At 37.5% G+C, this 22,677-nt stretch overlaps 3 protein-coding genes across 3 annotated transcripts; 1 reads left to right on the top strand and 2 right to left on the bottom strand.

Annotated features, from left to right (window-relative positions):
- Nucleotides 1–1,879: 1,879 nt before the first annotated feature.
- On the bottom strand, nucleotides 1,880–8,815 carry noc4l (nucleolar complex associated 4 homolog). Its single transcript, XM_012871154.3, has 15 exons — nucleotides 8,606–8,815; nucleotides 8,373–8,493; nucleotides 7,470–7,576; nucleotides 6,426–6,533; nucleotides 6,137–6,286; nucleotides 5,933–6,035; nucleotides 5,793–5,827; nucleotides 5,664–5,714; nucleotides 5,461–5,572; nucleotides 4,537–4,597; nucleotides 4,281–4,391; nucleotides 4,003–4,166; nucleotides 3,772–3,854; nucleotides 2,379–2,492; nucleotides 1,880–2,245 (listed from the first exon to the last, which is right to left on the bottom strand). The coding sequence occupies exons 1-15, from the start codon at nucleotides 8,744–8,746 to the stop codon at nucleotides 2,126–2,128; spliced, it is 1,581 nt and encodes a 526-aa protein (XP_012726608.2). The 5' UTR covers nucleotides 8,747–8,815; the 3' UTR covers nucleotides 1,880–2,125.
- A 1,784-nt stretch (nucleotides 8,816–10,599) lies between these two features.
- On the bottom strand, nucleotides 10,600–15,940 carry pus1 (pseudouridine synthase 1). The gene is made up of 6 exons (XM_012871100.3): nucleotides 15,639–15,940; nucleotides 15,316–15,533; nucleotides 14,049–14,186; nucleotides 13,687–13,789; nucleotides 10,856–11,556; nucleotides 10,600–10,754 (listed from the first exon to the last, which is right to left on the bottom strand). Exons 1-6 carry the CDS (start codon nucleotides 15,700–15,702, stop codon nucleotides 10,722–10,724), a joined length of 1,257 nt encoding a protein of 418 aa, XP_012726554.2. The 5' UTR covers nucleotides 15,703–15,940; the 3' UTR covers nucleotides 10,600–10,721.
- Nucleotides 15,941–15,968: 28 nt separating this feature from the next.
- Nucleotides 15,969–20,390, top strand: LOC105932108. The gene is made up of 3 exons (XM_036139820.1): nucleotides 15,969–16,071; nucleotides 17,876–18,044; nucleotides 19,784–20,390. Exons 2-3 carry the CDS (start codon nucleotides 17,876–17,878, stop codon nucleotides 20,287–20,289), a joined length of 675 nt encoding a protein of 224 aa, XP_035995713.1. The 5' UTR covers nucleotides 15,969–16,071; the 3' UTR covers nucleotides 20,290–20,390.
- The last annotated feature ends 2,287 nt before the right edge of the window (nucleotides 20,391–22,677 follow it).

Raw genomic sequence — 22,677 nt, 5'->3', positions numbered from 1 at the left:
CGCACAACACTGGTGTCATTTCAACTTGTCGCCACAGGGGGAAAACGTGTGCATTACACCTTTAATGTAACTTTAAATGGTTGCATTTGATTTCTGATTTTTATGTGTGGACCGCAGGAAGACTAATATGAACATTTTATTTGTATCCTTTTTATTGCTGTTTCTGTTCTTCTAATGTAGATGACATTTTCTTGTGAAGCACTTTTTATGTTTAAAAGGCATTATATGACCGTTGATCACAAGTGAAAGCAGTTAACAGAAATATAGTTTTATTAGATAAAAGAAGTTTTATCAAATTAAACAAACTAAGCTTGACTGCTTTGTTTTATAACTAGGATCAAAGTTATTTTGAATACTGTTTCTATACGTCTAATTGGATTGAATTGATGATAGAGAATTTACAGAGGTGCATTAATACTAACTAGATACACTGTATGAGTCTGTAACCCAACAGAAATTTTTAAATATGTAAGCTTTTGAGTATATTAAAAAATTAATAAACATGTATGAGTTTATGCAGAGGCAGATGGGTAAATCCCAAAAAGAATGTCATATATATTGATCTTATGACAAAACAATAATCATTAAAATAAGAGCCTATAATTATTTTTCAGCCAACAATTACACCAAAACCAGTTATTTGAGCTGCTATTAATTACTTTTGCCTGGTTTTCAGACTGAACATTAATAGAACAAGAGAAAAGTTTCATTGCTTTTTTTGGTTCCAATAATAACATTAGTCTTACACTTCCAGCTCCTGGTAAAAAATGAAAAAAACAAATTTCTTTTTAAAATCACTAAGTAAACAAAGCATAACTCCCGCTGTAGGAGATAAAGCTTTATTAATGAAAAAGAATAACTGACCACAGATGATTTATTTATTTTTTAGCTTTCTAAGTTCTTTTTACTAATTCTCAGCTTTTTAGAGAAATAAAAATACAGAATGCTTGAATAATAAAAAAAAAAAAAAAGTCATCCTTTTACGTCTGTTCTACAAGAAGGTTGTTTGCTGTGTCTAAAATTTTGGAGCAAGTCCACAAAAAATGGGATTGCTGTCAACTCTGGAAACATATTTATCTCAATGAACATCTGCATGGGTGGAAAACAAGGTTAGAGTGCGATAAAGGCAATGAGCCCAGGACTGAGAAGGCTCAGGTGAATTTATTGGTCAACGATTTATTACCCAACTGCAGATGCAATGTCTGACCTTTTGTTTGGATCAGGTCCAGTGTAACATAAAGACTATGTGAGGAAACCAAATTTACTGAAATACTACTGATATTGAGCAGTTATTCACCAGTTAAATCACCGGAGAAGGTTGTTATAATCCCAATGGGTAAAAATGTATTTTCTATTTTACATTGGAGTAATACTATCATAATAAAATTTATGGTTGAAGGTTTTAAGTTGAAATAAATACATTTCATTTCTCTTTCCTTCAGGCAGCCGTCGTTGGTGGTCAGAATGAGAAACCGTTGGACCATTGAGCTACTGGTTCTCGATGGACTCTTTTGAGAGTGGATGTTTAAACACAACCCTTGAACTTTAGGGATTTGGTAACCCCTAAACCAGCTAAGTGTTTGAAGAAGCGTATTTATTGTTAAAGTGGTGTGCACACCAGCCTATTCTACTCTATCTGCACCTCAGGGGCTTTAAATACAAGCTTAGTTTAAACATCTACAAAACACAAAATGTATGCAAAATTTGCACAAAAAAAGCTTCTTTTTTTTCATTTTTTCAGAGCTTATTTTATGCTTTCATCCCAGATTTTACCTTCAAATTGGGTTGACTTTAGGCATTTCATATGTTAAATCAATATACTCTGCCAATAATTTCACATCATTGTTCCAACAACCAGTCAAACAGGAGAAAACTCTGATGCAGAGGTACTGCAGCTTAATATTTATTGAGCACATAAGCTGTTGATGGGTAGGTAGAAAGGCAGCAATACAAGTCAAGTTCAAAGAAGAACAATAACATTTCTGGTTCTCTAATCATAAAAGGAAAACTAGATTCATATGGCAGTTTTGTACATGACGTTTGCCTATTCTTCAGGCATTCATCAAAGAAACATTAACAGCTTAAAAACAGTTATAAACAGTGGCTGAAGATTATTTTTTATCTTTTAAACTAGACAAAAGTGTTGTCCCAACACTTCTCCTCCTCCTTTTAGTAAATGTGTAGCAGCTTCAAACTCCAGCGGGACACTCTTGCTCTGTGACGGCTTCAGGTCTCGCTCCATCAGCTGAAAACAAGAAGATTGGACATATTGCGGATCATGCTAGAGAGATATCTGTAAAACATGCAGCAGTTTCATTCTGATTTATATGCAAAAAACTATTTAGGCTGTATTGTAGAAACAGAGAATGCTTCTTTACCTCATAAGCAGTCATCTCCAGCACCTCATTGAGGTCATCTTCCTGCTCTGGTAGAGGTTTGTTGATCAGCATAGCAGCTTTGGCCACATCTGGATGATAATGCTTCTGCAGTGTCTGTGAAACAAGAAACAAGAGACTGTAGAAAGTCCTACATGCTGCATAACATAGATGCTATTTTCCAAAAAATGAACTTCCAGAGCTGACCAGTTACTTTCCTGAACTTTCCAGGAACTTTTAAAAAAGATTTAAGGGTCACTGTCCTTAAAATTTACTAGGTACTTTTACAGAGTTGAGAAGTTACTTTAGTAGTTTAGCAACTACTTTCCAGAGATCATTATAAATCTGCCTGGAATTTACTAGATTCTTCACCAGATCAAAAGTTGCTTTTCAGAACTTTCATGCAACTTACAAGTCACTGTCCTGGAACTTAGAGGTTACTTATCTTTGCAAGTACTTTCAGGACCTTATCAAATACTTTCTAGAAACATACTTAGTACTTTCCCTAAATATCCCAAATTAATTCCTGGAACTTACCAACTACCTTTTGAGAACGCCGTGGTATTAACTGGCATGTTCCAGGAACGCACATTGTAAGTTCCATGAACGGCAAAAATAAAGTTCAGCAAAAGCTAAAACTCAAGTTCCAGGAAGGGTAACCTCCGAGCTCCAGGAAGTAATGTTTAAGCTCTGGGATGTACCAAGTTTTTATGTGAGGACTAACTACAAATCTTTTTTTTTATTTCTTTCCCCAACTAAAACATTGTCTAAATAACAGTTTGTTTTTTTTCCCGTTAAAGGGAAGATTTGCTTTCCACTGTCGCTACATGCATGCTCAGTATGAGGGATTGCTGCAACGCCATTGACACAATGCAAAGCAATTCCAGTGCTACCCCTCAGGTAAAGCTGAAAGATTGTTTGACGCGTCATTGTATCGCTTAAAACGTCCATTTGTGAATGTTTGATCCTCTGCAACATTTTCAGCTTCAGTGTCACCAGTCCGATTTATAAATGTAACTTTAAACGACATTTTGCTGTCTCAAGACTACTTGCACCACAGTCAAACGTTTCAGGGTTCACTGAACTATTTCTAAGCAAGGCTGCAAAAAAAAGAAGCAACAAAATCTGTCAACCCAGATTTATAAACACCCCTAGATGCTGTTAAATCCTCATTGAATTTATAAACTGAGTCGCAAACGTTGCTTTTGACAATTAAAGAAACAGTGTGGCCTAAATTTACTAAATGCGATTATTTTGAAAAACAAAAGGATGAGAAAAGCCTATCAGTTTGTGGAGTTATACTGCTAATCCTTTCTTTCAGCTTTAAAGTTCAGTTTTCTACCCTTTTTCTGAGATCTGGTGCTTACAGAAAGAACCGTTTAGCTAAACTGCCTACCTTAATTTCCCACAAGCTGCTTTCTAAGGCACGACAAAGCGCTGGATCTTCTTCTTCCATCAAATATGGGTCTTCAAGGAGCTCTGTGAACAAAAACAACTGTAGTTCATAACTATATCCGTGTTCTGTTTCAGATGCGAGATGAACATAAAAACAAGATTCTTATTTACCACTTTAGACTTAAATGTCAAAGCTGCAACAAACCCAGCCATATAGAGAAATGTGACTCACCGTCTTCTGCGCTAGGCTTGTGAATCAGAACTCTGCAGGACGGATGGCGTCGGATCAGGTTGTAGATGAAGGGCAGCACGATGAGCAGAGCTGTGGGGGGAGCGGTAAGAGCCAGACGAGCCAGGCGTTTGGCGAACGCGGCCACCAGGTAGACCGGCAGGTGACTGGAGACGAGCACCAACAAAGCATACACGTAAGAAAGTGTGTGCGTTAATATGCTGTGTTATGTGGGAGCTAAAACACGCTAGTGCAAACGAACAGAGGAGGAACGGTGTTACCTGGAGCTAAGGAAAAGATTGGCCAGATGGAAGAAGCGAGCTCTGTACTTCACATGGAAAACTGACGGCTCAAGAAGGTTATACAACTTTTTATAGAAATCAGGATATTCTCTGTCAAGAAAAACAACAAACAGGATTTGAGTCAATTTAAATAGTTTACATTGACTGATTTAAAGATGGGACTTAACTTTCATTTATTTGTTATTTTTACTGCTACTAAGTGAAAGTAATTGATGTGATTTTACATGATACTCACAGGTTGTGTTGATGAATGAGCACAAATAGGCCATTTAGGGCCAGCAGACTGATAGCTCCACCTATTAAAACAGAACCATGATATATTTTTCCCATAAACACAGGTATATTCACTTCCATCTCTAACAAAGATGTCACAAAACCTGCATAATAATTTCATCTTTTATTGCATTAGCATAATATGACTTTTTTTAATTCTAACATTAATTTATAGTCTTATAATAGAGCCCAAATAAGCGACTGTACATTCAGAGACTAGCAAAAAAAAAAAAAATGCGACGTTTGGAATTTACAAGCGACTTTATAAAAAAAAAAAACAAGCGGACTTGCCAACAGTGCCAAAAACCATTTCACAAAATGACCTTAGCTATTAGCTGTAGCTAATACATGGAGGACATGTTGACTTTGTCACATTTATGACACTCCACGGCTTCTGTAGGAGTTATTGTGCGCTTACCGGCGAGGTTGATTTTAATTCATTTAGCGCAGCTCTAGATGGTGCACCAGTGTATAAATCATCCACACTGGGCCTTATAATTATGCTAGTATAACAAAAGATTCATTTGTTTTTGTTTTTTTCTTATCTCTACCAAGGAGGCAAGTGTTGATAATGTTAGAAATTTTAAAATGTTCCAAACTTTAAAAAAAAATTTTTTTTAAAGAATCCTGCTGACTTCAAAATTTTAATTTTAGAAGCTCAAAAACCATGAGATGCTTAAAGGTTTTACAGACGTCTACATTCATTATAACAACTGTCTAAAAAAAATGTGGCTTTGCAAAGTTTTAGGCTTTGCAAATAAATTCAGTGAAAATACTTTTAGTATTAAAATCAGAAAAGAAATAAGAAAAGTATCAAAATCAGAAAAAAAAGAAGGAAAACTGCTACAGAACTGACAGCAATCAATTTTTTTGTAAAAATACTTACCAACATCATAGGCAGCTGTCAAAAAGTCAATCATCAGTGTGGGTTTGCTCATGTGTGGCAAGATGGAGTCATGAAGGATCACCAACACCTTTTTATACATGCTGTTAGGCAACTACAACACAAAGGGAGCGGTCAAAAAAAAAACGAGACTAAGGAAGTAAGCAAGGAAGACAAACTGTTAACTGTGTACTCTAAATATTTACCTTATACTTCAAAAATCCAAGCCACATTCTCTCAAAGGCCCGTTTGTGGTCCTGAAGGGGAGACAGAGCGTTACGTGGCTAACTCGGAACAAAGTTAAGACAAGTAAAGAGTTTAAATGTTTCACTTACAAGCAGCTTTGCTGCCTTCCAATCCTCATGCTTGGCTGAAAAGAACATTTCAGGTTAGCGATATTCACTCTGTTTAAAAATGGAGACTATTCAGCAAAAACAAACAGACCTATGCAGTTGTTTTCTGCAAAACCACTTACCTTCCTGTTTGACCATGAAGTTGGTAAGCTCAGAGTCCTGGCTTGGCATATTAATGTTGGACATGAGAGTGAACACATTGGACTGATATACAGGCAAGACAGCCTAAAAATAAAAAAACAAACTCTAAATCAGGTGTCGTTTTCAGATAAAAACACAACAGCAGCAACACTGAAAGGTACAACTGGAAGGCGACGGTTTCCTACCCCTTTGTTTTTGTCCATGACCGTGGCAACGTTTTCACGGATGGCGCTCATCACGTAATAACGTACATCTTCCATCTCAAGGAACTCCTGGAACCTGGAGATCAGCAGGGAGTTGTCCGAGGTCTGAGACAGAAGGGTTTGCACCACTGCCTGTACGCGAAAGGAATCCGAAATGTCAAACGTTTCCTTCAACTGTGAGTTTCAGCTTTGTGGAATAAGATGAGAATTCAAAACAAATAAAGGAGCGTGTGAAATATGGTTGGTAAAAACAAAACTAATAAACTCCTACGTGGATCAGTTCTCGTGGGAAACTGAAGTGTTCACTCCAGTCCAGATCTTCCAGAGGATGCTGTCCTTGTTCTGCAGCAAATTTCATCAGGCAGCACAGGGCGCTCTCCTATATTAGGACATAAGATAGAAGTGTCAAAAATAACCAAATAAATGCAAAATGCAGTTTTATTTCTTTTTTTCACTAGCCACTCCAAGGTCCAAGACAGAAGTAGAAATTATACTAACAGAGCCTGTCGGACAACATCAAGTTGGCCAAAATATCACAAAAAGTAACACTTTATCTAAAGAAATACAAGAAAATATGAGAATCAAAGTCCTTTCTAAGACATGAAGACTCCACCAAGGAGTAAGCTTAACCTTACAGAGTGGGCCTTGCCCACCAAAATTACTTTAAGAGTGCATCAACGACTCATTCGGGGTCCCAGAAGAACAACTTTATCTACCACGGTTAGGATCCGTGTTAGTGACTCAACGAGAAGAAAAGACTCAGACACAAAAGTCATCTATGGGAGAGTCCAAAGGTTAAGATCGACTGAGCTGATCACAAAAACCTGTCTGATAACTGCCAAAAAACATCTTAATGATCTGTGGACTGATGACACAGAGGGCCAGGCTGGTTTAAATAGATCTTCCTTTAATAAATTAAATCAAAATGAAGAAAAAAGCGTTTTGTATTTACTGGGATTATTGCTGTATTACATTTAAATTACTCTTTATTATTTACAATATTCAAGTGTGGAAAAAAAAAAAGCTAACGCCTGTCGGGGGAAATTCTTTTTTTTTTACAGTATGAAGATCTTACAAAGCCATACATACACAAAGTACTTATTAAAATTGCATGGAAAATATTGAGCCTCTTTTTAAACACCACAAGCTGATTAAATTGACTCAGCTAGGGAATAAAACACACAGTTTTACATTTGAGGTAAGATCAGTATATATGCTGCCGCTTCAGCATGCACTAATTTAACCATTCAAAAAGATTTCTGTATTGTAAAAATAAAAATAAAAATAAAATAGCTACATTTCAAAGAGAGCTTACCTTAACTTCATGTATTTCATGGTTGAGATGCTCCAGCATTATCTCCACACAGCTGTTGTAACGGTGTCGCATGAAAATCTTGTACTTCTCCTCAGCGCTGCGTCCACCTGGAGCAAAAATAATAATAAAAATAATCACTTACAGCTTCAGGGCCCATAAACATGAAGACCAATAGTCACAATAGGGTTTGTAGAACGAGACATTGTTACACCCCACAGCCCATTTTTGAAGAATATGACTCAAAATGAAAATGCTGGACAAATACAATCTAAAATGTATTTTGTCACATGTGGTAAAAAAATTATTCTAGCCAGCAAATTACATTTTCTATAATATAATAAAATATCACCATATGTAAAACAATTTTGCTTAATTCTAAACTTTGAGTCTTTATCTTGAAAATGTGCTTGATCTTGATAGCTTGACATTCTTTTTAAATCCCTGTCATAGTCCCACAGAGAGGAAATTTGTATCTTCGTTTAACCCACCCCTTGTCCATGTTTTATTTTGTTTCAGTTTTTCTACATTATATTCCAACTCACTTTTCCTACGTTTCAAGCACTTTGCGTTATCCTTGTGCTGAAATGTATAATTTGCACTACCTTTGCATTAGTCGGTTGAGATTAAGATTGATCTTTTCGGTAATAAACATGCAGGTGGACCTGGCATGAAAAAATTAAATTAAAAAACATGAATATATGTGGTAAAGCAACTCGTGGCCACTAAAGTATGGTGGAGATCTGTTTCATCCAGGAAACTTCCCCAATGATCTTCAGAAGGTCATTATTGCCACATGATCATGATAATTTAAAACATCACATCTGTTGATCTCCCAGGTCAAATGCACTGTAGCTTCCACCAGCTCCACTGGTTAACTTTATAATGTTAGATCAGAAAACGTACCGTTCAACGCCTCGTCCTCCTCGGGGAGCTTTCCAATAAATAAATCCTTTCTCTCCAATAGGGTGCAGAACAGCTTGCAGCAGGCGTTAACAGCGCAGGTAACATTCTTCTCTTTTTCTGACTGCGTGCATTTAGAAGACAAATGTGGATCAGCAGCATGCCGACATTAGCTGAATGACACGAAGTGTAATCGGCTGGTGTTGAAATGTTTTGGGTATTTTACGTTTTCTCACCTGAAGGAACTCGAGAATGTCAAAAACGTCGTTGGCATGTTTTCTGCTTTCAAGTAAACGTTCAACAATGCCTTCCAAGTCGATTTTGCTCCTTTTTGCATTAGGTTGCGAACTCACGTTGCGCTTCTTGGCCGGCGCCATGTTTGTTGACGGTCTGGTGCGTTCGCGTGTTCGCTGGAGAATGGGAAAAAAGGGCTTAGGCGGAAAAACCAGTGGATCGTTGTTTGGGTCGGACATGAGGGTCTTGGCAACATATGTTAGCTATAATTGCTCCAAGAAATATTGCAAGCCACCATAAAGAGAAAAAAAATAGTTATAAAGAATTTTAATGTCATAATTAGGTTTTTATATTATAATGGTGCGACGTTCGCATACTCTCTGTGTATTCCAACTGTTGCCGGGTCAAAACCGGAATGCCTTTGTTTTTAGTTTATTTGAAGGGAGAGGTTTGTCTTGATTATTTTCATATATATATATATATATATATATATATATATATATATATATATATATATATATATACTTAATTACAACTTCTCGTTGAGACAATTACAAACAAGGCAGGGCACTTATGCAAGATAAACAAAAGGTCAGATACAACTAAATAAAACATTGCGAGTACAATAATTGTAATAATTTACAGGTTCAAACTTTTTTTAAGCTTTACATATTTTCTTATAATTTTGAGAGCATTTATACTAAACTTACACCTGAATTCGTAGAGCTGTAAAATCTCACTGTTTGTATTTATAATATTATGTACCAAAAAAAAAAAAAAAGAAAACGCCATGATGGAACCAAAGCTGGTTGAACAATGTCTTTTTGTTGATTAGTTGCTCTATTATTCCACAAGGTGGCACCACAAGGGGTGAAATATCGTCTTTCAGTAACTCAAAACCTGTTTATGGAACTCTGTTATGTTAAAGGCAGTTTCGGTATTTCAAAATCACATTTCAATAGAAAGTTCAATCCACCAAACATTTTGAGGTAATTTTTAATCTGGCTTCAACATTAATTATTTCGACCATTGCTTCAATGTCCACTGTTTTATTGCCTAGAGAAATAACTAAATTGATAGAACTTGTGATTTACAAAAATTTGACAAATAGCCACAACAGTAATCATCAAAATAGTAATAAATACATTGATAGAAATGTATCTAATTGTGTAAACGGAGCAACAATGTATTCAAATACACAATATTTTAAAGTTTAAATAATTCCTTTTTAAAAGAATTGTATATTTAATTTCCCATTTCCTGTTGTAAAGTCTCCCAAGACGCAATTTGTGTTATGGCTCTTCAAATAAACCACAACATCTGATTGGTTAATCAGCACAACCTAAATGCGGATTAACGTTTGTCCATAGAAGAGTTTGACAGGAGTGGCCGAATAAAACTTATAAATGAATATGCTGTGCCTTGGATCTTTGAAATTAAAATTCATTTTATATGCTTTTAAAACCAATTTGTTTTGTATTATCTATACATATAATATATAACTGAACATTATAATTATCAATGAATGTCATAAAATGTATAAATTGATTACTTTTGAACTATTGTAGTTACATATGTAATTATTATTTAAGTTACCTAAAGACAATTGTGTGAGTTATACTTTGCTGAAGTCCAAAAGTTAAGGGAACTTTTGTCCTAAACATCTAAGGCAGTTGATGCCCAGCAGATGTTGGTCTTGTAGCTTTATCAAGTTTTATTTCCATATACAAAAAAATATATCATTTCGGAAATAATTTTACTTTTTTTTTAAATTATTTTTAAAAGTGCAGAAATAAGAAATATTGTAAATAAGGATTTTAATTTTAGGACAAATTTTCTCAACTTGATATCCTATCAGAATAAAAATGTCATGGAATGTTTTACAACAGTAAACCGGCTATTGTTTTGGTTAAAGAAAAAGCCCCATTAACTTAACTAAGCATCTTTCAGTCATTCCAAAGCAAAAGAACCACCAAGAACTGAAAACATGACATCAGAGAACTCAAATTGTTTTATTATGCCAGCTGTTGAAGGCAATTATTTTTAAGATCTAAAACATGAAAAAAAAAAAAAATACCCATAATAAAATAAAAAAAAAGGCATCTCTCCACAGGCGGTCTAATCAGAGTTGTTTCCTTCATCTGCATTCTCCTGTAGGGAAAAATGGGGAAAACAGTTAACTCCAATACAACAATCTTTTTCTCTCTCCAAATACAGCACATCAGCTCATCAAATTAATAATTCAGACGTACCTGTTTTTGGTCCTTACTGTCTTGTGTTTCGCTAACTGTTGCTTCAAAATCATGGATGGGAAGCGTGGCCATCCAGCTGACCATGGAGCCCTCCTCACACTCCGTCTCGATGATGGTGGGATATATGTGGGCCTCTTTGAAGGCCTTGATCGCCTCCTCCTCGCGATCCCACTCCAGCCGCTCGTGAAGCCCGTCCCCTCCGAAGCGCTTGTTGTAGCGGTCGAAGTGGACCCTCTCGAGTACCAGCCCGAGTCCCGGAGCTTTGGGGACGTCCACCTTCTCCTGGCCCCAGCTCCGCTCCATCACCTGCTCCTTGGCGTAGCCCTTAATCACAGCGATCACCAGGCCGATCATCTTGCGAATCTGGTGCAGCATGAAGCTCTGGCCTCGCACGGTGATCACGGCGAACTCGTAGCTGTTGCGGACAAAGGGCTCGCCGCAGGACATCTCTGTGATGTAGCGGCGGGCGCTGGGGTCGGTCGGAGCCTTCTGGGAGGTGAAGTTGTGGAAGTTGTGGGTGCCTTTATAGAGGGCGAAAAGCCGGTTCGCCTTCTGAAGGGTCTCTGGTTCCAAGCGAAACGCTGCCGCCTTCTCCGTGTCATAGTCTTTGGGGGAAAAGGCCACCGTAGGGAGCATGTAGCAGTACGTACGGGCGTCGCAGTTGTTTTTGGAATTGAATCCCTGGGTCACTCGCTTTAGTCCTGTGGGAGCAAAAGATTCACCATGAACACATCCTGGGCTTCAGTTTAAAATATTAGACGCATCCATTTTCAATTTCTGTAAAGGTTTGCCTTGTCGATACAGATTTTAGCATTTCAAATTTTACTTTAAGAACAATAAATAATAGTATTTGCTTTTTTATTCATCTTGGAACGTATTTTAGGGATCAGCAAGGAACTTGGCATTACTAAGGCTACGTTCAGACTGCAGGTCTTAATGCTCAATTCAGATTTTTTTGTGAAATCTGATTTTTTTGCGTGGTCATTCACATTTCCAAATATATGCGACTTGTATGTGATCTCCTGTGTGAACTTAATGCGTTCAACCGAAGTGTCCCGCATGCGCACTCAAGGACCCAATGACGTCACACGTAGCAAGCGTCCTCAGTGTTTGCGGAAGTAAACGTGGATTATAATGCTGGCGCACATTAATTTATTTTCTAACCGGAGCTTTCTCTCCATTGACTGCTCTCCTCATTGTTGTCCACCATGAGTGTCGTCTTTTTTCCGCTTCTGCATAGCAGGACGCAGAATAGTGACGTTTGTCGAGTATCGTGACGTACAGGTCGGATAAATGCGACCCGGCAGTACAGACACAGGTCGCATTTGAAAAGATCAGATACGTATCGGATTCAGGACCACATATCCAAGTGGCCTGGGTCGCATTTGAAAAATCTGATCTGTGTTTTCAAACTGTCATAAAAAGATCAGATACAGGTCGCATATGGGCAAAACAATCGGAATTGGGTCACTTCAGGCTGCAGTGTGAACATAGCCTAAGTGTCAACAACAGTCTCCCTATGTTTTCTCTAGAGAAACTTTAACCCAAGTTTTGAGATTTCCAAAATGGCCGCTAACGTTTCCAAATCCAGAACGGTTCATGACAGTTACCCTACGTGCGCTGATATTGCAGAACCCCTAGGGGCGTGGTTTAGAACATGCAGCCTTCACCTAAGCAATGCGTACGGGCAGAGGCTGCATCCGAAATGTCACAGCTCCTAGCTTCTTTTCCTAGCTCCTGTGTCTTGACCTTTCATGGGGATAACAGTAAGACCTCTATCGTGGGGAGGAAAGGAGCTTCGGACTGCGGTGCCGATTTCGGACAGCCTTTAACTCTGACGTCATTAAGCGACGGAAACGCACATGAATGATTCTAGTCAAATCCAGGCCTACAGCCTTCCGAAAAAGAATTTCTCTCCGGACATTTCCGTTCATTTCTGCGACGTGGGCTGTGCTTATACGCCATGTCGTGCAAAGGATTGTGGGATTCCTTATAGCTCATTAGCGCCGGTACACTGCAAAAACAGAACTAAAAAAAAAATTAAATCAGTTACATTTTCTTGAAATTACTGTATTTGTCCTTGGTTTGAGCAGGATAATAACATGATCTGCCAATGGAATGAGTATATAGACCCCTAAAATAAAAAATAATTACATACACTGCACTTGAAATAAGATAATGGAGATTAATTGTTCTTATTTTAAGTGCAAAAATCTTATTCTATTGACAGATAATCTGATTTACCTGCTCAAATCAAGGATAAATACACTAATTCCAAGAATTTTTTTACCTACTTTAAGTTCCCATTTGCAGTGTAAGGGACATCATGATGTTTCTCTGCTAAAGGAACTATGATAGGAAGCATACAGGCCCCTTTTCCTACCTCCTTCTTTACTAACTGCACTATTCGGACAGCACTTATCATGGCGAACGCTGACGCCCCTCCGCTTCGGCTAAAGAGTCCTTACCAATTAGACATTTTAGGATGCAGCCAGAGTTTAGGCTCCAAGGCTCGTGCCGGCTTTTCAGGGCTTAAGACACCAGCCTCAACACATCGCCTGTTTAAGATTCTACCGAGCAACGTGTTGTTTTTAGCTCAGACGGACGTCTGCTATAAAGTCCTGCTTTTTCATCAGCCGCCGCCTTCACTCATCACCCTCAGTTCATTGTGGTTGCAAGTGTGTGGCTATCTCCCAAGGGAGCCTAATATTGGTGGGGCAACTACAAACCCCCCAATTCCATGTGAGGAGCTTTCAGTTGATTGCAAGGCAAAAACAAAACAGCAAAATGTCCTTTTTAAAGCCAGTATTTACACAAAACAAGAACCTTACCAAGCACCTTGATCTGTGGTGGCAAATGCTCGTTGATTTTCTCTATTATGTCCTCAATCAAACGCAGCTTCAGTGACACCACTTGGCCAGCAGCAGAGACACCCTAGAGAAACATAAAAAAAAGAAAAGAAAAAGGAAGCAAAACAGTTGCTGATTTAAAGAGCCTTTAATCCGGTATTAGTAATAACCTGCAAATTAAACAAACCAGCCAGTTATCATCAAGCAGGAGCAAATATACATAGGATGGTTTCCCATTTATATTGTTATCACTAATAATATAGCAAATGCAAACAGTAAACTTTTTATTTGTATATTTTGCTCCTCAAACTCGCAATACGCTGTTGAGGTGTATGAACACATGCCTTATCCGTCCTGGCACATCTTTGGAAGGACATCTTCTTCATGTCATCGCCGTGGTTTTCAGGAATGCAACCAGACTTAACGAGCGCAGTCACCAGATCGTCTTCAATGGTTCGAAACTGGGAGTTTTTGGGATTCCTCTGACAACAGGTGAGAAGGGGCATAATTAATAAAAGCAGATATCTATTAAAATACAAGAACATAAAATAAGAATCACAAACACACACACACACTGAAAGCAAGGTTTCTCTTGTATCAGAGGATTTTAAGTGTGATTCGACCAGTTCACAAAATGCAGGCTTATTCTTGTACCTGCAAGGTTTTACTAAAAAGTTTGTTGTTAAGATGTAAATGAAAGGTCTTCTATTTCAACCCTTATAAGTGGTTTCATTTTGATTATTTTTTTTTTCTTATACAAGAACTCTAACTTGTTGCAATAAAAGTATGTCAATATCAGCAGGTATGAAGCTGCTTCAGTTGTTAGATTGCTGGTTGCTAAAGTTATTTGCCTTATCTTGAGTTTTTGCCATGACTGAGCTGCAGAAAATTCTTCACCAGCCATGAATAAATATCTATAATACAAAAAAAAAAAAAAAAACGAGATCAATTGTGGGTCCGTTAGCACTATGGCTGAAAGATGCAAGTCATAAGCAAAGTCATGAATTGGTCTTTCCTAGTAGCATCATGTTTACATAAATTAGTATAGGGGCTAAAACTGACCCTTGAATGACTCCATATCTCATTTTGTTATGTTTAGATACCAATGCTTACAAACATTTCTTTGTATAATTGGATTTCTAAAGGCCAGTGCTAGGGATTTTCACTATTGTCAATTTATCAAACGAAATGTTTCAAACATTTTTCACCATGTGCAGACACCTGAAGTAATACTTTGTTTGATTTTTCCCTCCATGAACATTTTCCCTAAATCTTTTCCTGTGTGCACTTCAAAAACTCTCCTCCTCTGCTGTACACTGCCAGACAGATGGCTGAAAGCAGCCTCTCCAACACCTTTGCGTTGCTTACAAGAGGCACAGTTTGGCTGTCGCAAAGGGGAGAAAAAAAATCTAATCAAACGAAAAACGCACATTAATGTTTTAGAAGCCTTCTGGATAATTGTTGCTTTCTGTAACTTCTTAATCATTTGTGCTGACGAGATGATGCAGGTTACACCGGGAAGGTCCTTCATTTCACCGTTTCTGCTAAACCACTCCTTTAGATGCAGGTCAGGGTTTTTGCAACATTGCTGCACTCAGCAAGTAAGCATACCTGCATGCCATAGTATCCCTTCCCAGAGTACGCCAAAAGGAGGACCACTTTCTTCTTAGGGTACTTCTTGTCGTCTTCGGTGTGCTCCCCTTCTGCTTTCACTCTTTTAGCGGCTCTCTCGGCCGACTCCTCATTCTCCTCATTTGGCCTTTTTAACAGCTTGGCTGCCTGTTGATCTGGGGATTCTTCACTCATCATTGTGCACAGGAACTTACAACCTGCAAAATGGAGCATTGCATATTTGTGAAACCAGGACAAGATCCCACACCGGGGATAACTTACACGTTTTTACCTTTTTTATTTATTTATTTATCTTGACCTACCGTTTCTGTCTATCAACTGTCTGTGGTTAACCAAGGCACTTAACAATGGTCGGATTTTAAACATGTCAAGCTAAAAAAACAAAAAAATGAAAGCATCCAGCAGCAGCGTCAACGTTCCAACGTGCTCCATCGGCTGAGGAAAGTATCGCGGGATTCGTTCATTAAACTCCCGTTAATTGTAACTCTACAGAAACTTCGACAAACAGCTTTGTCTGCTGAAAAGGAAAATTAAAACGTCCCGTGGAAGATGCTGTATCTAATCATGAAAGCTGCTTCCCTCAGCCACACATGGTGCTGCCGCTAACTTTGACCTCCGGCAATATCGCGAGAATAGATTGCAGGGTTGCAACGTGAAGAGGAAACACGTGATCTCCACAGAAGGCGGAAATAGGTCTGCTCTACCTCCGTATGCAGACGCGAGCTCCATGACAAAGTAAGTCATTTTTCTTTTGACATTGTGGCTTTATGGTTGTATCATGTTTAGATTGTGTGAAGGATAGCACACAATTTATGTTAATTTTGCTGTGTTTCCGGCTGTTCCCCATATAAATGTCGTTTTGTTTTTGCCATGTTTTATATCAATTAAAAGCGCCACTTTACAAAAGAAACTTTAATTTAATATTTTTGTTTGAAATATCCGGCTAATCCTTTGCATTGAAACAATTTCACTGTAGCCCGTTGCTACGTTTAATCAATGCTCCCCCCAGTGGCGACTGTCCCCCATATTTGTTCATATTTTACTTATTACATTTTATTGTAATAAGTATCAATGCAGGAATCTTGTATTACAGAAATTACACAAAAAAAGCAAAACATAAAATTTGATGTTCTGCTTTTTTGTGTAATTGCTGTAATACAAAGTTCCTGCAAAGTCTTAAAAAGTCATATAAAGTCATACATCTAACAATAGTCTTGGACATAAAAAATTTCCACATTAGTTCTTATTCAATATTCTGTTTTTAATTGGCTTTGTTTTCAGACAGAACTACAAATACCATAATGCGGAGAAGTAATAAACCATGTCCAAAGACATTCATCCCCAGCATTCTCCACATACCTGCAAAAGAAAGGGAAAAAAAATGGCTTCTGGCTTATTTTAGGTTTAAGTAAGATTTACACTTTCTTGTTAACCAGTACTAGCTACTTCATAATGGGAAAATGTATATTTAATCAGATTGGGCTTAAAAACACATATTTCAATAATTGGATAATACCTACCATCAATAGTTGGTGTATATAAGTTGTTTAATCCATCAAATTAATTAAAGGTAAGTTGTTAAATCAAGTTATTCTTTAAATATAATTTACTTAAATCATATTAATCCTGAAAGGGTCTTAGAATGTCTTAAATATAACTTAATGAACCTAGCAGAAGCCCTGAAATAAATGTCATTTAATTCAGAGCCCTTTTTTCAGCATGTCTTTGTGCACATTAGGTACTGTAGAGTATGTTATTTTCACTTTTATAACATTCCTGCTTAAACAGCAAGTGACTAACTTGCTGATGGCCATTTAAGAAAGAATTTCCTTTTTTCTCAAAGCAATTTTTTTTCTCAAACCACAAGCTATATTTTCTTGAAAAGAATCTGCAATCAGTGGAGTATATTCTTGTCCACGTTAGACCACATATTTATGTGTATATGTTTTCCATTTCTAAAAGTCATTGTTTTAAAGAAATACAAACAAATATTCGTGTTTGAAAGAATCACAGTTCAGTGTAAAATTATGCAGTTCAGCATAAGCATTTTAACCTTTGAGCTAAAGATTGTAAAATGTAGTCCAGAAGCCTTAAAATCAGGAAATTAGCCCTTTAGCTTAGCTTAATGGGCCTAATTGCACCATTCTTATCGACTATGCATCAGTAAGAATGTTGTTTTCTGAGCTATTAAATCATGGGAGGATTGGCGGGCGTACTTCATTTTTCACCTGGGCGTTACTACTTTAACTTAGTCTTTGTTAAGTAATGAAAGTCTGAGTTTTTGAACATTATAGGTAAAAAAAATATGTGAATATCATAATAATGATGTTGTCATCTTCTAATTTAGGGCAGCCCTAATGTGAGGTTAGATTGAAACATTTCAACAAAGCATGTCCTTTTTGTTATGTCCTGATATGCAAAACCGTGCTTTCTTTAGAACTTGACTGCATTTGAGTTTAGATCAAAATGAATGTGAGTGAAGCTGTAGCAGTAGTCCCGTTATCTAACTAGTGTTTCTTGGCTTTACTTTCTGTTTCAGATGCATGTCTCAATCTTTAACCTTAACTCAAAGATTGCATTGGAAGAATGCAACACGTGCTGTAATAAACTGTTCCACTGCCCTATTTGCCCCAACTTTGACCCCACTGTGAAGGAAAGGATTGAGAAACACATGAACCACCACATTAGTCACGGTTTGCCCTACAAAGGTAAGTATTCATCCAGCTTGGGCATTTTAACCTTTTGCGATGTCACAACTTTAACAATACTTTGTTGGTATTTCATGTGATTAACCATGAAACACTAACTTTGCTGTGGTGTTTTTTTTTGGGTTTTTTTTTTTTTCGTTTTTCTGTGGGGTTTGTTCGTCACTTTGGTTGTTCTCCACCTTTTTTTGTCAAAGTAATAGGATAGCAATGCGATCAAATCTTGTCTCCAATGATTACTTACCCTAATGGTGTGTTCACTCTGATGAAGATGCAGATTATATCGTTCCTGTCCTTTATCCTCTTGTTTCATATTTGGTCAACATTTGAAAGTTATTTTATTTGGCTTTTAGCATATATGTACTATTTTTTTATATCATAAATCACTTGTCAATAAACAGTATATTACTCAAACTATGAGGTCACCACTACAAATCAATGAATCTCAGTGTTTCGTCCACTTTAATGGCCAGGGATAGCTCGTCCAACTGGGTGACTAAATGGTCCAAAGTGAACTGTTGTATTATTAGAAAAATGTCAAAGTAATGGGGAAATTATACGAGTGAAGTTTCACATATTGTTCTCTGTTACCTGCATTTAAACACAGAAAATGCGGAACAAGTGCTTAGTTAAACAATTATCTAAGCTGGGATGGAACTGTTGACCTTTATTTGATTAAAAACACCTTATTGATTTAATATTGATTTAATCGATTAATTCAGATTTTTAATTTATCAAGATTTAATTTTTGGAAAATCTGGATTTTATTTTGCCAAAGCACTCGCTGGGCTTCCATGAAGCGAATAGCATGCAATGCTGAATAACTATTTAGGAAAATATGCTGTGACAAATATTGTAGAGGAAACATTTTACCATAATGCGAGACGCTTTAATTTATTTACCTATTTTTTTTTTTTAAAGTTGGCTTGAAGTTACACCAGTTAAGTGAAGCCTGTTCTTCGCTCATTGTGTAAAACCACTACCAGTAAACATTTTGTTATATTTTCATTGTCATTCATTGCACTTTGAATTCATGTCAACTCCCAGACAAAATGCTTGAAATAAAAGCAAGTTTTTTAAAAATAATTTCTGTAATTACTTTTTGTAAACAGAAAAGGAGGGGAGAACATCGATTGATCGGATTTGGTATAATAAAATCTGACATTTTATTTTAAAGTTATATCGGCCAGCCCTAGTATGTAGTGATCTTCATGTGATTGGTGCAGCTCCACCTTAGCCTTGCATCGCCATGTGTTATACAAAGTGTCTGTGTAAAGCATGCAGATCAGACGCTTCAGGCTATTGAAAGAAACTGTTCATGCTGCAGTATACAAACACATTTGGGACCATTTCACTCATTGCTCATCACTTCACAAGGCGAGGTCCATAAAGTCCAGAACTCAACCAGATAGGGCACCTTGCCAGTAAATTAAAGCAAAAGCTGAGGTCAAGACAATATCTTCCAACATCAGTGTCAGATATGATAAATTCTCTCACAGAAGAATAGTCAGATATTCTCATAAACACAATTTAAACCATGTGAAAAGCCTTCCCTGCATTAAAGCTGCAATGGTTCAACACCATATTAAAATCTTAGTAAGAACTGGATGTCAGAAAATGTTATATGCGTGTGTGTAACGGCAAGTGACACAATAGCTTTGGCAATTTCTTTTGTGTAAATAATGTCATTGCATATGCGCATGTAATATACATCTTTGTTGTTTTTTTTCCCCCCTCTGCAGACAAAATCTTACTCCGATGCAGCCTTCAGTGTAGGCCACATGGACATTTCCACTGCCCTCTCTGCTCTAGGACAGTCATGCGCCGCTTGGATATGAAGAGGCATTTACTGATATGTCAGGGAGTCATCGAAAACGATCCAAGCCCTGAGACATGTCTGCCACCCCCCTCACCCCCTAAGGACCCACTGATCAGGCTACTTTCTTCACCCTCTGTGAAGCCTCTCCTACAAGTCGCCCCTCCCTCCAAGAAGCCTATCCTGCAAGATGCTCCACCCTCCGTGAAGCCTCTCCTGCCAGACGCTCCACCCTCCCCTCTACCAGACATGGTACCTGGTCCAGTGTCCGATCCGCAGCCCTCCACGTCTTCGGACGAACATTCTTATTCTCAATCATCTGGGTCTGATGTAACCATGGCTTATGGAAACGCAGTGAAATGCCCTCATTGTAACAATAATATTTACTTGCTTATGTTCAACAAACCTCCCACTTTTAACGTGAGCAACTGAAAATTGCTCAATGGAAGTTCAACAGTTCAGTGAAAGTCTCCCCCGGTGCAAAATTCTTTTCAGGCTGAAAACGGACTAAGTAAACACTAACAGGATGAACACTTGCTGTATATTGTTTTATTTGATCATGAATATATGGGGTTTTGTGTTTTCTTTTTATAGTGGAATTACGTGATTCGGCCCCTTTAACTAGGCTTTTTTATTGTATATACAGTTAAAGGCTAAACACTGTTTGTTTGTTTGTTTGTTTGTTTTTTTGACAGATTTCTTAAATTGTTTTCCGGTTTACCTGTGACCCGGATTAAATGCTCAAAGTACAAATAAAATGAAAGGGAAAAATATCAGCATTAATGTTTCTACATGTTTGAAATGAATAAAATAAAAAGGTTTAGAAGGGTTAAAAATCTGAGAATCCGTTATTGCATGAATATATTTGATGTGAAACAAAACAAATGTGGAGTGCAGAGATGTTTTACAGTAACGTGTTGACAGGTCAGGGTCTAATTGGAGAAACTCCACATGAAATCCAGACTTTAGTGCTCAATTTTAGACCCAGAAATGATTGAATTTGTGTCTTTTTAAATGCTAAAAAATAATGAACTTGTCGGAAACATGCTTTCGATGTCATGAGGACAGGCCTTTCGGAGTTGTATCGGGAGTCTTTTTCTTTAACCTGTGTATTTCAAACTGATAAAATAGCAACGTTCCAAAAAAATAAAAACATTACTTTCACCAGCTAGTAGTTTGATGTGACGGTGACGCCACAATATTGGGCAGGGAGACTGATCAGGAGGGTTAAATGATTACATTAGAGTAATGTGAAAAGTCTGCAGTGATTGAACCGGGTACTTGCAACCCCCTCAAAGTGCCAGCACACTTGCTTAAAAACAAAAAAAAACATTTTTTTTAGGAGGGGGGGGGGCTATTGAGGTGAGTCAGATACTTTCATTAATTTAAAAAAAAATAATTCTAGTTAATGTTTTGGAGTTTTAATTGCAAAGTCCTGAACTTGACCCTATATATAAAATCTAGAGGTAGACCTAAAAACGTGTGAGTGAGGAAGGTGACAAATTGCTTAAGGGGCCTTCCAGGAACCTTTTCAGGAACCAGTGTAGTTTTCTGGGATAGTTATTCTACCCCCTGTGTTTCCATAGCAGGAAATGGAGCCAAATCACTCTGAAATCAGTTAGAAATTTACCCTAAGAACAGCCCTGGTAGAGGTTAGGACTATTTGAAACAAAGGGGGAGCTTTATATTAGGTGGATGCCGGACACTTTTTGTCGGATGAAGATCCTAAGCATCTTATTTCAGTAATCTCACATTTCATACTACTATTTAAATAAAGAAAGCACAGACTTAAGCTTTTAGAATCTCACCAGAGATGGAGACAGAAATGGACACACCAAATCAAAAATCTAGTCAGTTTATTTAAATAGCGCCAATTTACAACGTGTCAGATGTCATGGGGCGGACAGTTGCCTGCATTGTCACTGATTTTGCGGCAATCCCTCATACAGAGCATGCATGTAGCGACAGTGGAGAGGAAAACTCTCCTTTAACAAGAAGAAACCTCCAGCAGAACCAGGCTCAGTGTAAATGGTCTAATGTGGCTTCATCTAGGAGAAAGACACAGCCAGTGGAGAGAATCTCCCCCGGCGGACCGGGTCGTACACTCTGCCCCCTTTCTGGTTCCTCAGGGTTAACCGAGAGAAAGGAGGTGAGTCAAATACTTCTACTATTAACAATTTGAGGATAATAATACTATATCTGAGATAAAACTGGTTTTAATTTGGGTTTAAGTAAGTATTATGAAACTTTTTATCATTATTTCTTTTGAAAGCCAGTTGCAATCTCTACAGGAGCTCTGGTTTTCCCTTTTACCTGCAGTCAGGAGTCCATTCATGTAAATCTCTTCGATCTATACATTTTCCTGCAGTTTGGAGTAACCACCCAATGGTCTTAAACCATTACCCCATGTGAAAAATGTTTATATTGATGCTGTGACTGTTTGATTGTACTGTTCTGACTCAACTACGCTAAAAAAACAGCCTGTAAGGTAAAAATGTTAAGTTGTGGAGAAAAAATGTTGAGTAACCTATGGTCCAAACACATCTTAAGTGACACTAGTTCCTCTTGGAGTAATGGGCCAAAATTCCAGCAAACTATTGTAAGAAGCTTGTGGGGGGGTATCCTAAACTGTTTAATCCTGGTCAACAGACAATGCTACCAAATACTTTGGAAATATATGAAAATGTATGAATTTGAAAAAGAACAGAGAAAAAAAAATATCCAAAACATTCTCTCTCCCACTTTGTAGTGGCGTGTAGAAAATGGTAATGATTTTAGTAATGGTCATTTTGATGGCCTATAACAGGAAACATTTAGTCT

The sequence above is a fragment of the Fundulus heteroclitus genome, chromosome 8 (assembly GCF_011125445.2).
Source record: "Fundulus heteroclitus isolate FHET01 chromosome 8, MU-UCD_Fhet_4.1, whole genome shotgun sequence".
NCBI lineage: Eukaryota > Metazoa > Chordata > Actinopteri > Cyprinodontiformes > Fundulidae > Fundulus > Fundulus heteroclitus.
This window is presented reverse-complemented; position numbering and strand designations above follow the sequence as displayed.